Source organism: Pistacia vera, unplaced genomic scaffold (assembly GCF_008641045.1).
Source record: "Pistacia vera cultivar Batoury unplaced genomic scaffold, PisVer_v2 Contig518, whole genome shotgun sequence".
NCBI lineage: Eukaryota > Viridiplantae > Streptophyta > Magnoliopsida > Sapindales > Anacardiaceae > Pistacia > Pistacia vera.
The window spans coordinates 85,101-103,566 of record NW_022196355.1 but is presented as its reverse complement, the minus strand read 5'-3'; the positions used below and the strand labels follow the sequence as shown (position 1 = coordinate 103,566).

The following is an 18,466-nucleotide window of genomic DNA, read 5'->3' as shown; positions in this document are numbered from 1 at the left end:
CACATGGTAACCGACGGACCCCCGGTTGCTAATTTGTCCTCTTTGCAAGAGGCCCGCCAACCCGACGGCTTGTTGCAACGGCCAACCCCGGTTGGCCCCAAAAAAAAAAAAAAATTGTAAATCTTTTTTATTTTTTTCAATTACACTTTTACCCTTGAAATATAGCCGTTTTATAGCCGTTGGAGGGGTCTTTTTCGTCATTTCTTTCCCTATTTTTTTTCTATAAATTGGCCCTAAACTCTCATATTTTTCTCACAACTCAAATTCTCTCATTTTCTCATATTCTATTCTAATCTCTATTCTCTCAACTCTCAAGTCTCAATTATTCATTTATTCTCTTAATATTTTGTTATCAATTTGCTCTTATTTTAATTTTATTAGGTTTTGCAATTTTCAATTCATATTTCCAATTTCATATTCCAAATCTCTTTCTTTAATTTTTATTTCTTCTACATCATTTTTTTTTCAACTACAAGTCTACAATGGATAGATATTTCTCTCCCATCAATTTCATGAGGAAGAAAACTATTATCCTAGTCCTAGTCCGCTGATTTTACTATGAATGCAGGAGATTCAAATAGTCCCGCTGTCCCAATCCCAATCTCAGAATCCGATACACCTCAAAAATGCCGTCGATTCCACAGCGCCCGTTGTTCTAGAAGTCGTCCTCGTATCGTCGTCCTCGTAATCGTGTCCTCATCCACTCATCTCAAGCTGAGGCGGGATCATCAACTGCCGTCGAAAGCGAAAACAGACACACATCAGACGTTTGGGCGTATTTCGACAAGTTTTACGAGACAGAAAATGGCGTTCTCAAGTCAAGAAAGCAGATGCAAATATTGTGCAAATGTTTATAAAGCTGATTAGGCTATGGTACTAGTACGTTTAAAAAGGCATGCTAAAAACATATTAATCAACATGGAAATAGAGAAAGCAATCAAACTCAAATAACTAATATGGGTACTATTGCGTTATAATTCTGATGTATATAGGGAACGTTAGCTTTATATATTGCTGCATCTGATCAACCTATTATATGCGAAGATAAATTTTTGAAAGATTTGTTTAAAATTCATTTTTCCAGGATTTAAAAGTTATTCTAAACTGCAACTAGAAATGATTTAATAAAATTGTTTAAAAAATAGAAATTAGAATTAAAAATAAATTTCATACTTGTCATATTAGTGTGACTTAACTGCTGATATTTGGAGTGGTAGAGTAAACAAGATTATATTTTGTGACTAGTCATTATTTTGATAATGAATTTAAATTAAATAAATCTTTATTAGGATTGTTAAATGGATGTGGATCATAGTGTTTAGAATCTATAATAAAATTATTGAGTTTAGAAGATTATGATATTATGATAAAGTGATAAGTTTAACTTTAGATATGCAAGTTCTAATAGTAAAGCTATATAATTTTTTTAAAATAATTATCTTTATATAATAATTTGAAGTTTTTTCACCAACGTTGTGCATGTCATGTTATTAATTTAATTGCGAAAAGTGGTATGAAACAATTAAAAAAATATTGATAGAATTAGGGAATCTTTAGCTTGGTATTACTAGTAGTAATAAAGAAATGCTGAATTTCAAGAATGTATAAAATCAATATGTCTCCTAGAACTTTTCATTAGATATGCCTGTTAGATGGAATAGTACTTATTTAATGCTTGATTCATGTTTACCTTATGCTAATATAATATTCATTTGTAGCAAATAATAGAGGTCCTCATCATTTGGTAGAAAATGATTGGAAGATAGCTAAGTATTTCATTCTTTTCTCTAAATGTTTTTACAAGCCACTTTAACTTTCTGGTGGTATTATCCCTACTAGTCCATTGGTAATACATGCATTATAAAAATTTCCGAGTTATTTACAAAAACAAAGATGATGAAATTTTACATGCACCAATAAAGGCAATGGAAATTTTTTTTTGAAATATTGGAAACCGTTCCTTTTCTTTATTGTTTAGGTGCTATATTTGATCCTAGAATAAATTAGCACGTTTAGAAAATGGTCTTGACAATTTAAGTGAAAATTTACAAACGAATCATATGTCAATCAAATAGGAGAGGTAAAAATAGTCTTTTCGAATATTTTCCAATATGAAAACAGTATGGGCCCGCAGTCGCAAAGAGGCGAAATATCCAGAGAAGCTGTAGCAGAAGAAACAAATGAAGACTTATCTCTTGGAATGCACTGAATAGGCCGAAGAGGAACCTTCGAGTCCGAAGCACAGCCTCTCTTCAGAAGCACCACACTCAACAACACAACAACTAATATGCTGTCCTCCATGAGTCACAGAGTAATGAACTTCAACATATTTGGCAACCCCCGAAAGTTTTCAACAGGTCACTTGATCTCTTAGAGTATTGTGAGACCAGAAAATGTATTTTTCCGGTATATCAAGACTTGCCTTGGATGTTTTCGCTGTTCCTGTCTCAACCGTTCATCCCGAACAAACATAGTGCAAGGGAAGGATTTAAATGAAAGGAGGCTAAACTTACTCCAAAAATGATTGAAGTCCTCACATGTCTTCAGATGGAACGATCGCGCCATCAGATCAATACAAGGTTATCGACATGCTTTAGTAGAATCATTTCAATTTTGTAATATAGATGATACAGATGAGGAGGTCCTAGTGAACCACCCCCAATAGTTTGTTTGTAAAATGTAATTTGTAAATAATTGTCAATTATTGCACTGCTTTTTTCTTTACCAAGTTTTTCTCCCATTGGTTTTTCTTGGTGGGTTTTTAACGAGGCAATAATGTTTTGTAATTTCTTATTTTATTTTTTGATAAATGAATAAGTCTAATTTTTCTTATATTACAATTTTATTGTATTAAAATTGAATTAATATTGAAATGTTAACAAAAAAAAAAATTGAATTGAATTGAATTGAATTATTGATATTTGAAAGTTAACTAAAACAATTATATTTATAATTATTTATTTGAAAAGTTAAATCTCCCTAAATTGGGGCCTAACCGCCCGCCTTTGTTGGCTGGGTGGTTGAGCCCAGCCGCCCCAAAGCATGTAACCCGCCGGGCCGGGCCGGGCGGGTTACTTTTCCACCTTTACATGCAGATATGGTCGGGATCAGCCCGGACATTATTTGCCACTCATTAAACCAGCAATGAAGCCAACACGCGTTCGCCAGAAAGAAGAACGATGGATCCGTGAGCGGTACGCCGCACTAAAATCAGAAGTGGAAACCTTCTCCGAAATGGGTCCATTCGAGGAAGCTCTCTACCCGACCCTGGGTCGCCAAACCCGGTTCTGGTAAGAAGCCAAATGGCAAGTGGCGGACCTGCGTTGACTTCAGCGACCTCAACAAGCTGCAAAGACAGCTTTCCTTTCCGAGAATCGACAGCTCGTTGATGCCACCTCGGGGCACGAGCTGTTAAGCTTCATGATGAATACTCGGATACAATCAAATCCGATGTATGGCCACGACGAGGAGCATAGTCCTTCATTACGAACCGGGGGCTGTACTGTTACAAAGTATGCCTTTCGGCCTCAAGAATGCAGGCGCACCTATCAGAGGTTGGTTAACCGAATGTTCTCCGACCAGATCAGAAGGATAATGGATGTCTATGTGGACGACATGCTGGTCAATCCCAGGCCGCCTCAGAGCACATTACACATCTCGCTGAGATGTTGACATCCTCCGACTGTACAGAATGAAGCTGAACCCTCTCAAGGGTTCGTTCGTCTGGGGTATCGTCAGAAAGTTCCTACGGTATATGGTTAATCAGCGGGGCACAGAAATAAACCCCGAAAGATCCAAGCTCTGCTCGATTGAGAGCCGACCAGCAAGAAACGGTATACGGCTAAATGGTGATCGTAATAGCGGCACTTAGTCTTCTACAAGGCTAACAAGACTGTGCTTGCCATTTTCAATTTCTGAAGCCAATAAGAATCGATGGACTCCCAATGCGAACGGCATTCAGGGCTATAAAGAACACCGGAATGCCACTCTCTCTAAGCCTCTTCCATAGGAATCAGCTCCCGTGCTACCTGTCCGTCTTCCGTAATCTCTGCGCCGCAGTCAGTGAAGCTCTGGTACGGATAGAGGAAAAGGCGTAATGGCCAGTGTACTATGTGAGCACAGCGCTGTCGGATGCCGAAGTGCGGTATCGGAAATGGCGACTAGCCTTTGCTCTGCTGATCACATCAAGAAAGCTGCGACCCTACTTCCCACGCCATACGATCATGTAATGACTAATTACACCCCTAACTGGCGAGTCCTCCAGAACCAGAAGCCTCGGTAAACTGCTAAATAGGGCCATGGAATTAAGCACCCTTCACAGTTCGACGAGTATAAGAGGCTGCTAAAGGCATGTTGCTTGTCAGATTTCATCTCAGAACTTTCCTATCTCCCAATGCGAGCAACGCCTAGCGAATTCATGCAGGAAAGTATTCAAAACCTGTCGACCTGGAACCTCTACTTCGACGGGTCATCGAACAGAAAAGAGCCGGTGCGGGTCTTCTCCTTGTAAGCCCGAGGGGGCTCGATTCATGGTATTCTCGGTTTCGGGTTTAAGGCGACCAAACATGAGGCTGGTATGAAGCCCTGCTTGCCGGGTTGCGACTTGCCAAGAAATGGGCTTGCAACCGCGATCGACCATCATACAGCGACTCCATGTTGGTCATCAACCAAATTTTAGGGAATACCAAGCCAAGGAAGAGAATATGGTCCGCCTACCTAAAGAAGACTAAGCCGCTCTCAGGTCGTTCAAGCACTTTGAAATCACTCAGATCCCAAGAGATAATTCTATAGCGGGACGCCCTAGCAAAGATAGCCTCGTCGTTGGATTCAGAGGCTCCAGATAACATTCTTGTTTGTTTTGTCGATGCTCCAACTATCAGCTCAATCGAACAGGCCTAAATGTGACTCAACCAGAATTCCTGGATGACTCCCATTGTCCAATACCTCAAGGATGGGACCTTGCCAGGCGACAAGAGTCGAGGCAAGGTCTACGAGCAAGATCTGCGTCGTTACACACTCTCATGCGGGACTAGCTGTACAGGAGAGGATTCAGTGCCCCTCTCCCCCGATTGTAGGATCAGTGAAGAAGCAGACTACTCATGAGGAAATTCACGAAGGATCTGCGGAAATCACATAGCTGCTCGACTCTGCTCGAACAAGGTTGTTCGTCAGGGATATTATTGGCCCCGAATCCAAGAAGATGCGCACAATTTTGTCAAGAAATGTGACAAGTGCCAGCGGTTTGCGAACATTCCGCTAGCCCCCTTGCACGAGCTGATAACGTGTCTAGCCCTGGACATTTTCCATGTGGGGGATAACCTTATCGGTCCCATGCCAGTTGGAAAGAGGGGGGTCAAATATGCCGTGGTTGCGTATAGATTATTTCACAAAATGGGTGGAAGCTGAACGCTAGCCGCGATCACGACTAAAGATGAAAGACTTCGTTTTCAACGAACCATAGATGGTGCCACTACGGAATTCCCCACACCCCATCCCATTGGATAATGGAAAGCAATTTGATAACGAGGAGTTAGCAGTTCTCGCTATGAGCTTGGCATCCATAAAAAAATCGCCTCATCGCCAGACCGCCAGCGGAATGGCCAAGTTTGAAGCTATCAACAAGACCATCAAGCACACTCTGAAGGCCAAGCTTGGGGCAGCCAAAGGAAATTGGGCTGACGATCTCCCCGATAGCTCTATGGGCATACAGGACAACTCCAAGAACTCTACCTTAGAAACCACCCTTTCGTAGCCTATGCGCCGAAGCAATGATTCTGTGGAGGTGGAACTGGTTCTCTTTGGAGAGACTTGTACGATGAGGTTAAAAGCGAAGCACTTATAAGGGCAAGTCTGGTCTCGTTTGAAGAGCACCCGTAAGAGATAGCTTCGCTAGGAATAGCAGCCTCCAGCAACGTGCGAAAAGGTTCTCAATTCAAAGGTCAAGCGAAGAGACTTCCAAGCGGAGACCTTGTGCTAAAAGAAGTTCTCCATCAGAAGCAGGGAGCCAGTGGCTGGTATTAGGATCTACACTGGAAGCTGAGCGTACCGAGTTGAGCAAGGTGATCAAAAACCTGGACTTACATCTCAAAGTCCCCTGACGGTTCCAAAATACCCCTGAGCTTGGAATGCTGAGGCGCCCTCCGCGCCAACTATCAGTATCTCCTCAAAACATCGCTCTCATTATAGATCATTTTTATTTTGGTTAAGTCCACCCTTTGTGTTAAGAAGTATTATTCTGTCTCGCTTTAAACCAGTTCGGTTATCCTGTTCGCTAAAGCAGTTCGCATTTATTTCTGTTCGCCTATTAAGCAGTTCGCATTTATTCTGTTCGCAGTTGACCGATCACATGTATATATTGCCCATGTAAACTGTAATTGTAACTACAACGTTATGTAATGATAAGCGAACAACAATTAGAAAGTCAACAATGTATTTTCATGTTATTGTGCAAACAAAATAAGAGTCCATATTCTAATGGAGTTTCAGACCCATTGCACTATTGCTGGTCGGGGGATTCCTTCGAAGTAGGACCAAAACCCTCAATGCCTGGGTTCTGATCTTCAGTGGGCGCACTGATGCACCTGCATCATCTTCACTCGCTCAGAATCCGCAAGGTTCTCATTCACACCCCTCTGCCGAGATCAAAATATCTAGATTGGGTTCCATCGCCTTTTGCCGCAAGGCATAAATGGACCGAATTGCCCAGTCTCGCCCGGCCTTATCCTTATCTCCTCCTGACAAAGGATCAGCATTTCTTCAGTCAGTGCAAGCCCATTCTTTCTGACTCTCCTGGAGTTCAGCTCCAGCAGCAAGCCTTCCTTTATCGGGAAGCCTCCCTTTCTTGTGTCAGCTCCTTGAGTCCCATATGCGAGGTCGTCTAGTAGCTCCTGGTCCCTTCTCTCTGACACTCTAGGAGAGCATACGCGGCAGTTTTGTCTCTCCGAAGACTCCTTTACCCCTTTCCGCCGCACGTCGTTCAGCCTCATGCCTTGGAAGTCAAACTATTTTCGGTTTTACATGAGCGGACAGTCCTTTTGGTTAAGTACCTGTTCGCGCTGTTCGGAATTTGTCTGTTGGTTCTTTCCGACTTGACGGATTCAAGTTCTAATTCAGCCTAGCGAACTCCTCTTTAAGCGTCGCTTGCCCCTTTGCGGGCCCCCAGCCGAGTCTTCTCCATAGACATCCTCATTCGCAAAGCAAAGCCTGCGAGCTAGAAGTGAATTAGAATGAAGACAGGCGCGACAAACTTTAAGAGCCGTGTTTACCTTTGCTCTAGATGTGAAACGACGTGGTCATCAGGTCTCGCCCTAGTGATCGCGCGAACTCATCATATGACTCGAATAGACCCAACTAGCAAGATAGACTATGGCGTGCGAGTATTCGTGCATCGGCTCCCCAGACGATCAGCATGGGCGTGCCCTTAGTCGCTCTTGTACTAGCGATCGTCTCGTCCGCGGGTTACCTTGCCGCGCCTCCTTCTTGAGTCTTGTCGCGACTCAAGGTTCTTCTCCTCAGATTCATCTCGACTCCTTCGCTCTCGTTCTGGATACTGGATGCTTCCGCTCTGCGATCATTGATGGTCTCGAGTCCGGACCTTTCGTTGCACCGGTCGCGTTCTGCTGCTGCCGTTGTACAGGACTAGGGTTAGGAAGCGCCGCGGCTATTTGCACCGGCTTGCTGCTATTAATGGAGCACGAGCAGCTTACGACGCTCTCCTTCTCATGTCCCTTCTATCGAGGAAGGAGTAAACGGTGCTCTCGCGAGGCTGCCTCGACTCTTTATAAAGGCATAGTCCACGCTGCATGTACATTTGTCACACAAAGTATTTTGCTGACAGAAGGGAATTAGTGTAACTTTACCTTCTAGGTCCATCCAAGAACGCTTGTGCTGATGAAACCATACTTCCCAAGTTCGCGATTGTCACGGCTTCGCTTGTGTCCCGGCTTTCCTTCGGAAGGAGCTCCAAAAGACACGATTAGCCTGTTCGGGTGTCAAGCGGTCTTGGGCCTGGTCATCTTATTAACTGTAACAGAAGCCAGTTCGTTATGATAAAGCAGAGGCGAACAGATAGATGAACCTAGCGAAGAAGAGCCTACTTGGTTTCTGAAAGCGGTACTGTGGCCATCATAGTAGAAAAAGAAGAATTTAGTTCTCGTAGCGCCCCGCGCGTTGCTGGATAGCGAGGTATCCTTCGCTGCGATGTAGCGTCACTGGACAAGTAATAGTAATCCTGCGCCTTTCTCTTTTGTGAGATAGTAGAAGATACTAACTTTTTTTTTTTTTTAAACACGGAGCCCATCGCGTTGGCCTCGCCGAAAGCTACTCTCCCGCGGCATTGTCCCCGGCTTCTTCCATTCAGGTGCATCAAAATACACAAAACCTCCAATCGCGCCATGACTTAGTTTTCCAAGGTTCAATCCCAAACCTAAAAACTAAGGAACTTCTGTTATGCCTGGGACAAACCAGGGCTAACGTGGAAAGTACTTGATGCAGTGTGACACTGTCTCCGTCAAACGCGTAAGTACACGTCAGGCTTTGCCAAAACGCTACGAGAGCTCCCACGCCCGCGCCATTTCCATTTCCTGTAATAATATCGCATGGAATTCAGCTTGGGAGTGGGCAACTGGACGAAAAGCAGGAGTTATGACCTGACAACTCACACCAACCCATCGAATGTAATGTGATTTAACGAACCCCCTCATCTAGTTTATAAAAGGGAGCAGACCCCTTCATTAAGGGGATTCGCGCCATATGTTACACTCTGAGATTCTCTCTCTTGCCAAACTTTGTATATTACTTTTCCTAATCATTCTGCTAGATCTATCCGCGTTGCCGACATGACCCATAATACTATAAAATCAGTGGACGTAGGACCTTGACTACCTTAGATCCGAACCAGTTTAAAAGCCCCATCTGCTGTTATTTAATATTTTTCTATCCATAATCACGGTGTCTCTGCCAATCACGATTGCGCTACGTGTTCGATTAGTTGTGTATTAGAATCAGCATCAACAATTTATAAAAAAATATACACGAGATGAAGCTTAATTAGGCCTGAGTTTGGGATACTGTAAGATAATATACTATAAAAATTGAAAGATTGCTCTCTTTTTAATTGCCGTTTAGTACAAATAAGACCCTTAATCCTTGTTTCACTTTTATCTGATCTTAAATCTCGCAGTTACTGCTGTCGTGCGTTAGTAAAAACACGTATTATACGCAATTGTACGGAATAGGCCATATAATTCGCGTATAAGACGGCACTATAGTATTTATAAAATTACCATAAATTCCCCGGTATAATAAAGGCGGTCACGTCTAACGCTCCTTGTGTTTGGTTAATTAGAAAAAAAACAAAAGCTCACTCCCCAAAAATGTACATCATTTTAGTGGGTTTTTTTTACTAAAAATCAAACAGGATCTCCTCTTCATTCAGTTCTTTCTTCCTCAGTTTCAATTCTTCTTTTCATCCGTTCAATATACTTCTTCTTCCCTCAGGTGTTCTTCAGTCTTCTTTCTTTCCTCAATTCTTCACGAAATTTCCCACAGCAATCACTACCCATAATCACACGCACAAAGCTCAACTCTAGCTAAACATCAACTTTCCACAACCTTCGTCCTCTTCTGTTAGAATAAGTTATAACTTTATACAAAAGAGACACGGTTTAAGAAGGAGTGAAAGCAGAGTGGGAAAAGAAAAAGAGAACGAAGAAGAAAGACTTACAGTAAGAAGAGAGAAGAAAGTTGGAAAAGGAACGACGAAATGAAAAGAGAAGAGAAACGAGGTTTGATAACATTTAATAAATATTAGTTTAACTTTACATGGTACATTTGTATTTTTGTAACTGACTACAGGGTGTTGTATTTGTAATTTTAGTAAACAATTGTTTTGTTATGAGGCTGTTTGTTTGACATCTAATTTGAATCTTGGCTAAATTGTGCTGTAGTCTGAAACTAAATGTGAATATCAGTTGTATTTTATATATTGGGTATATGTGTTATGGTAATTGAATACTTTGCTTGCAATGTTTATTTGATGTTTAACTAGGTAGTCCATAAAAGTGTTAAAACTAAGACTGAAGATGATATGCCGGCTATTTTCAAACGTATTATGAAATCGCACCTGTATTAAACAAAGTGTATATACCTATATGGCGTATTTTTTCCCGTTATCTAAATTTTATGTCCCGAATTTTTATCAAGATTTTTCACGACTTTTGCCGTATTATACCCGTAAATTCCTGTACCCTTTTTTTGACTCGTACTGGAATTTACTAACTAGGACAGTTAGGAAGGAAAGCCAAATCAGCCTTATTTTTAGAAATTATAAAATGCTCTTATATATATTATATCAAACTCGACTTGGCTAAGCTCATTTACAGCCCTAGACTTCTTCATCTCCAATAAATTGTCTTTGTGGATTGAAGCGACTAACGAAAAAACATTGTTTGTACTTTTGATTGAGTGAACAAGGATCTCTCACAAGCAAAGCCAAAATATAGCCCGTGGTTGGCATCAAGAAGCTTTAATATAATTAATTTAGTACATCGAACAAGATTGACAAGCTTCGTAAAACGATCATAGTTTGATTTCAATTAACAAAGAACGACTGTTAATGCTTCTTGAAGAGGCACCCATCAGGATTTTAAGACTAGTATATACTTTATTTTCATGAAATTATACAGTAAAACAATACAAACATACATTAACAAATGAGGTAAAACACATTGATGCATTTTAGAATTATATGTTTTGATCATCTATTCAACAAAGTGTATGCTGGTAAATCTTTCACACTAAAGACATCCTCCAGTGCCAGCTCCCGTTCTAACTGTGTTCTTGTAGACTTCAAAACATCCTGAAAAAGGTAACAAAAACATGGCAAATCATTCAAACATGGTAGGGTATGCTAAACTTAACGAATCGACAATTCGTAGATTCAATTAATAAAAAATCAAGGGATGATGGATGTTCGAACAATTTACATTAAATTCCATATACGAAGCCCGCTTGGCAAGCCATTGAGCATCCATCATTTGAAAGGCTACACAATAAAGGTTATCAAATGCCATTTCTTCTTCCTTCAGAAGTTCTAAGAAACGAATTCCAGCCAAAGAAGATGGCTTCCCTGCACGCAAAACATAAGTAGAAAATTTCTCAGTCCATTTAATTACTAAAAAATCATAAATGGCAGAAGCACTAAGAAAAGTACGTTGACAAATTTGGCTTTAGAATCATCTCTTTGTGACTGACCAACATTTTTGCATATTTCTCAGCCTGTACGGAAATAAGGAGTAAACCAAAATAGTTACAGCATAAATCTCCCTTCTCTTCAGAAATATTTATTACCTGATTGAAGATCCAACATTTGTATCAACATAAATGAAATGTTGATGCCAGCTACCGCAAAAGGGTACTCCCACTCAGCTCTCGCTCCGTCTTGTTTATGCAACAATCTCTGAAATGAGTCCTGTTGAATGAAGACCAAATTAATAAATATTAGTTATAATCAGCTTTACCTTCAATATTAGGGCAATAAAAACCAAAGTTAATCCCAAGAGGAAAGATAACAACACAATTAAAACCTGCAGTAAGATCCTACACATACTGAACATAAGCAGAACTTAAAAATGATTCCAAAAGAAATAATATAGACATCCCTGAAAATTGAGTAGAATCTGAGAATAATAGAAGTATTTCAAGATGAATTACAAATATTTATTAACCTTTGAGTTTCCTTACCCGCGTGACAACTAGAATATGCCATCCATTTGGTTACAGCCACAAAGAATCAAAACCAGATTTCAATTACTACATATACAGACAGCTAGGTACATCCAATAGCTTAACATGTAACAAGGAAAACATCCCCATACTCAAAAACAAGCAAGCAGAGCAATTATTCCTAAAAAACAAACCAGATATGCACTAAACATACTCCCGAGAAAACTATGATTCCTCATCAGCTCAGAGCATGATAGTAGATTTTTATATCAACTTTGTTATTTAGAATCAGTTGCCAACTCATCACCTTTACTTTCACCTCTAAACCAAAATATCATGCCAAAACAACAATGTTTGTTACAGTACCCAACTTTATAAAGGGCAAAGCTAAGAAGCTAAAACAGGTTCAATTGAGGAAACAGCACAAGAGGTATTCACTGAAGAAACTCCAACTGCTTGTTATGCAACCACAATTTTCCACAACCACGGTTTCTCTACAACAAATTGTATACATAAAAATGGAGAAAAATTTTTTTTATATTTTTTCCTGCTCTAACATGTATCCTCTCTATTCAATATTCTTCAGTGAAATTAGTGATCATATATAACCATTCTCTATTGCATGTCAGTACACAAGTTTATTCTGAAATCTAAATATATATACTTTTTCTATAACTCTCAGCATTATCTTATCATGACAACATGCATTCTTGTTAAGCACAAATTGCCACAGCAACTTGAAAGATAAATACTATTCTAGGCCTCCATTTTGACAGGGTATTTAAGGGTCCATTTCCGTTTGGTTCTTTTAGAATAATATTTTGAAAAAAGTAAAATTGGGTGGGTATTACGATGTAGGATTTGGAAATAAACAAAAATATCCCCCTATGTTTGTTTATTTACTAAACACCCCTATAATAAAATATTAAAAATTAACAAAAACACCCCTAACCCACCCATTAAATATGGACAACCGGCTACCATCGCCGGAGGGTGGCTAGAGTCGCCGTATCGGTGCACAACTGGCTGGATCTGGCCAGTCGTACACCGATATAGCTTTTTCCGACCAGCTCTACGGCTCAATGGCCAGATCTGGCCGCATTTGGTTGTCAACGATGGCCAAAGATATGGCTACGGCCAGTTCTTTGGCCGTAGATCTGGCTTTTTCCGGCTAGATCCATCGTGGATCTGGTCGGAAAATGCTAGATCGGCGCACTACCGGCCAGATTCAACCAGTAGTGCGCTATTATACCAGATTCTGGTGGTGGTGGCCGGAATCTGGTAAATGTGGGTTGTTGGGGTGTTTTTGTCAATTTCTAAAACATTTTTTTGGGGTGTTTAGTTAAATTAACAAATTTAGGGGGTTTAAAAGAAATTGAATAATATAGAATAATATTTTAAGAATAAGAGAATAAATGTGTATTTAGATAGGATAGGGAATAAAATACTAAAAAATTCTCTACCAAACGGAGCCTAAATTTTGTTGCCGCCTGAGCCAAGTTTTGTAGATCCTAAAACAGGCTAAGAAAGGCACAAAAAATTCCCAATTGCTTCAGATGAAAAATAACAAATAATAAAATCTCAACTATTTTGAATAAATGATATAATTAAGATTAAAAATTTGAACAAGAAAAAGAGAACTATATCATTTTAAACCAAGGAACCAACCGGATACTTCTTGGCAAAGAAGATGAGATTCTCCAATGATATAAATCCTCCACCTCTTCAAATATCATTGAAAAAAAATTGCATCAGAATCCTTTTCAGGTAAAAAAAAAAATGTAATAAGTAATTTAATGTAATTTCCATTTCATACCGAAAATCTGTTGAAGGGTCTGTGCCTTGCCAACCCATTTCTTTCCAAAGCTCCGATTTCAGAGCTGGCAAATCCCTACCAGGACAAGCTAGCCTCCATAACTGTTTTAGAGCATCCTGCAGCACAAAAGTTCAATTTTATATGTTATAAGTTATGCTCTAAAACAAAAGCAAACAGGTCAGTCTTTCCCTTTCCTTTTTCTGGAGGAAAATCAAAATCAGTGATCTTCCCAACACAACCATTATAAGTTCAAAGTTTGTAGAAGAAATAAAATTAGGCAAATTTATACCTCAACCTTTAATTTGGAGTAATTATGACTGGGATGATTTAGCTTATAAGATGTTCTCACCCAGTTTGACACACTTTGATACAGTAAGTGAATTGTGGGCACTTAATTTGAGTACTTTAACATGTAACTTCATCCATAAATTGTATTGCAATTTTCAAACATGTAAATATAAATCCTCAAGGCATCAAAACTTTTAGCAATCGGGCATAACTCTTCACTATAAACAGATTTTCAAGTTTTCATTAATAACAAAAATGAAAAGGAATTAACCCACATCCACTATTATTGCTAGCTCTAAAACATTGAGGCGAAAATTAGTAAAGTAATAAAATTAAACGGAGGCCAAATATTAGTTAAGTAATAAAATTAAACGGAGAAAAACCTACCTGATGTTCCACACGTGATCCATCAAAAGGGACTTCCAGCCTTTGTTGTAGATGTCTAAGCCTTTCTTCCTAAATTGACACCAATTAATAGCGTTAAAGTCATACACATCAGTCTTTTTTTTTTTTTTTTTTTAATTAAGATCGAAGAAATTCAAATGCAGAAATTTTAAAAACATACATATTTCTTGGTTAAGTGCCATGAAATACTATCCATTTATCAAAACTAAGAGGTGAAATGCACAGCAATACAATATAATACCTGTAGAGGACTAAGTGAAGATGGAAAAAGCTTCCGACTTAGTCCATTTTGAGTGCCAGAAGAGAGAGGCAAAAGTCGTCCAATAAGTGATCCAGATCCAAAAACAATATTTGCTACAAATTTCAAACGACCAAAACTTAGTGAACAGGACACCTAAGATATTTCCACAATCAGCAATGTTATCAATAATCACAAAGCACTTAACACCTAACAGGTCATGAAGCATGATTTTTAAAAGCAATGACCAATATGATGGAAACTAAACAAAATAAAAACAGGCATATAATGCGAATCTAACTTATATTTAGTTATCATTACACAAATGATACATTGTGTTTATGGTTTCTAAAGTGTGTACCTCTTTGGTAAATGTAAAATGTCTTGAGAGTAACCTTACCTCACCGTTTGAGCAAACTGCCACCAGTTGGGGACATTTTAGTAATCCGAAGAAAAAAAAAAAAAAAAAAAAAAATGGAGAGACAGAAAAGAAAAAAGAAAACTAAATATAATTGGTTCAAGCAGTCATATACTAATTGTTTCTTCTTATTAAGGATTTCATTTAGAAACAAAACAAGTACACCATCCTAATAGTATCATAACCGAGGCAAACTTCTAAATTCAGGGAGCAAAAACCCCTAATGCAGATTTCAAGAAAATCATGATGAAGATAGAATAACAAAAGTGCAGTCCCACTAATTAAGCAAGTTTCCATAGTAAGAGATAATGCTCAACTAGCAGTCTGAAGTACAAAATATATCCAATCAGCCAAACAAAATTATCACAGATCATAAGCCATGTCTTAAATAGCCTCTCTTTGCCAACAAATTACATCAAAAGCAAGAAACTGCAAATTATCATGACTAAAAGAATCATCAGTAACAATTTAGCACATCACACCCAAAAACTGAGCTCATTGTGCAATTAGTCGAGTCAACAGAAACTACCACAAGTTTCCTAACTACCGAGATTACAAGGTTTGCTACTTTGGCACTAGTCCAACACATGCGAGGTAGTTTCTCAATTACCAAAAAAAATCTACCATCATAGTATGAAAGACTACAAATACCAAATTTTTGTAGACAATTCGCCGACAACAACAATACAGTAACCGTCACCAAAAATGACTCCTCTAAGAAGATGATCAACAACAATATAACACACCTAACCACTGTGTCCATTGTGCAATCAACTGAGAAAAGTGAGAAGTCCAATGCAAGCGCTCCATTCTCCTTTGATCATCCCAAATATCATCTACTCTACGTCCCTAATATACATTTAACATAATTAAAAATTTATTTAAAAAAAAAAATATTCTTCTTAACTTAATGCTAACACATTGAAAGAAAAATACCTGAGAGACGGAATTATCATCATCATAGTTAGCTAACAAAGGTTCACTTAAACTATCGAAACCAGAAGTCTCCAAATGCTCACGATTTCTCCCATCAACATCTCCGTGATGGAGTCGCCGCCTCAAAGTTCTCGATGTCATCAATTCAATTCAACTCAACTTGCAATTTAGAAAATACCCAAATCAATATAAACCCTAAATCCCTAAACTCACATATCATAATTCAATTCTACGAACCAAGGATTTAATCAATTTAATTTAATGAATATAAAGAAAAAAAACAAAACAAAACAAAAAGAAACGGACGTACCCAAATTAAATTTAAAAAATAATAAAAATGAAAACGAATTGTATATAGACCTCGTAAACTTTGTCACTAAGCAAAGTATAAAGTTAAGGAACTTTATTTTAATTTAAATAATTTNATATTTGCATATGGCATAATAAGTAAATAAGCGCCCTCAAAGTTCAAAAAGAAATGAAACCTAATTTGCTATATAGATCTCCTTCTTGCTTTCACTTTCGTTCGTCGTGATAAGTGTAATGTAACGTATTCCCTTTCTGCAACTTCACTTGTACCGCCGAAGAGGAGTCATTAACAAATGAATATTCATATAAATAACACAAGACTGCTTCAGGAGTCATTAACAAATGAATATTCCAAAGCAGACAAAACAAATTGAGCAACTTTTGGGAAGACAAAGAAGGAAGATAATGTGCGTGCAACATTGCTTTATAAGAAAGAAACAAAACAACCAATCCCATATAGACTTTAGATTCAATCTAAAGAAGGAAAATATTATTTTCTCCATAACTCATCTATAATATATGGCTATTAATCAGACTAAATTTAAATAAGGTGGTTGCATCATGCAGACACAAGAACACAGTAGACATCATTAAAAAAGTTTCAGATATCATCAACATTCAACATTGCTTTCTTGATGTCACTTTCACATGGAGAAGACATTACTTTTAAAAAGCAATCCCATATAGACTTTAGATTCAATCTGAAGAAGGAAAAAATTATTTTCTCCATAACTCATTAACTCATATATAATATATGGCTATTAATCAGACTAAATTCAAATAAGGTGGCTGCATCATGTAGACATAAGAACACAGTAGATATCATTACATAATATGATTTCATAAGAAAAAAGAGAGAACCTGTATAAGTGTATTTCTTTAATCTGTCGCCTGTCGGATTAGTTGGGATCATATATTAAAAGTAATCCATAAATTTCTTCAGTTTGGCTACAAATAAACATGAATAAACAAGTGACAACACAGATCTGAGAGAGAATGGGAGACTTACTGAATACTGATGTCTAAGTCTGAGGTGAGTGACCCGTGAGGTGAGTCCGACAGAGAATGAGCGACAGAGAATGCAGTTGCGGCGTGGCGGCGTGCGGTATGAGGTGAGTTCGACAGAGAATGAGAATGCGGTTGCGACGTGCCACGTGTCGCATGAGAGTCTGACAGAGAATGAGAGACAGAGAATGCGGCTGCGGCGTGCGGCAATGAGAAATCTGAGAATCAGAGAAATGAGATTGAGTGTAGATCTGTATTCGTTGAGTGGTGACTGTTGTAGAGTGTTGTGTAAACTTTAAGAGTAGACTGTAGAGTTGTGTTAGTGTTAGGCAGTAGACACGAGAGTGACAAGAGTAGGCTATAGAGTAAAAGCAAAAAAACGTAAAAAGTAAAAATAAATAAATAATTTTAAATTTTCGGTTCAACAAACCGGTTCCGGGTAACTGGATTTTATTTTTCCAAAAACCGAACCGAATTTTTGGTTTTTTTAATAACCAAACCAAAATCGAACCGAAACCGAAAAAAAAAATCAAATTTTCGGTCCGGTTTTTTGATTCGGTTCGGTTTTTGGTTTTTTTTTTTTCCACCCCTGCCCTATGTAAACTTGAAAGTAAGGCCTCAACTTTCAGGCAGCTACTAGCAATGCTAAAGCTAGCTTTTCTAACTCTGGATATCCTTTTTTTTGTGTTCACCAACACATTACTAATATAGTAAATAGCACGTTGGACTTTAAGGTCTTCTCTAATGATCATAGAAGTTACAACCGTTAGTGAAACAACAAGGTATAAAGAGAGAATTTCACCTTCCTTTGTCCTTGATAGTAGATGTGGTCTAGTCAAATACTCTTTCATGCTCTGGAATGCAACTTTACAGTCAATGATCCACTCCATGTTCTTTCTTTTCTTCAAAGCTTAGAAGAAGACATGACACTTGTCGGTTGCCCTTAAAATGAATGTGTTGACTGCTGCCACTCATTTGGCTAGGCTCTGAATTTCGTTGATTGTAATGGCAATTTCGTTTCAAGAATAGCTCGAATTTTATTAGGATTGGCTTCAATTCCCCTTTGGTTTACTACAAAATCGAGGAATTTCCATGATGAAACTTCAAAGGCACACTTTTTAAGATTTAACTTCATTTGGTGGGTGTGTAGGATCTCGAATGTCTCCTGGAGATAGTTCACATTGTCATTGGCTTGCAAAACCTTAGTGAGCATGTCATCAACATAAACTTCTATTTTACTGTCGAGCAATTCCTTGAAAAGTTTGTTGACCAATCAATGGTATGTTAATCTCACGAGAGAGACAACTCCTCCACAAAACCTTACAAG

The 18,466-nt window shown here is 38.5% G+C and overlaps 1 protein-coding gene across 1 annotated transcript; it reads right to left on the bottom strand.

Annotated features, from left to right (window-relative positions):
* Positions 1 to 10,721: 10,721 nt before the first annotated feature.
* LOC116106487 (ELMO domain-containing protein A-like) lies at positions 10,722 to 16,211 on the bottom strand. Its single transcript, XM_031392851.1, has 10 exons — positions 16,136 to 16,211; positions 15,826 to 15,984; positions 15,636 to 15,738; positions 14,475 to 14,587; positions 14,216 to 14,284; positions 13,541 to 13,656; positions 13,393 to 13,447; positions 11,350 to 11,470; positions 10,986 to 11,128; positions 10,722 to 10,858 (listed from the first exon to the last, which is right to left on the bottom strand). The coding sequence occupies exons 2-10, from the start codon at positions 15,964 to 15,966 to the stop codon at positions 10,757 to 10,759; spliced, it is 963 nt and encodes a 320-aa protein (XP_031248711.1). The 5' UTR covers positions 15,967 to 15,984; positions 16,136 to 16,211; the 3' UTR covers positions 10,722 to 10,756.
* Positions 16,212 to 18,466: the final 2,255 nt, after the last annotated feature.

Excerpts from the sequence above, each read along its gene's own strand:
- LOC116106487 (XM_031392851.1), bottom strand. The coding sequence starts at position 15,966 with ATGACATCGAGAACTTTGAGGCGGCGACTCCATCACGGAGATGTTGAT. Across the intron at positions 15,739-15,825 it reads ATGATAATTCCGTCTCTCAG|GGACGTAGAGTAGATGATAT; the intron begins GTATTTTTCTTT and ends AATGTATATTAG. Across the intron at positions 11,471-13,392 it reads TCTTTGCCAAGAAGTATCCG|GACTCATTTCAGAGATTGTT; the intron begins GTTGGTTCCTTG and ends TTCATTCAACAG.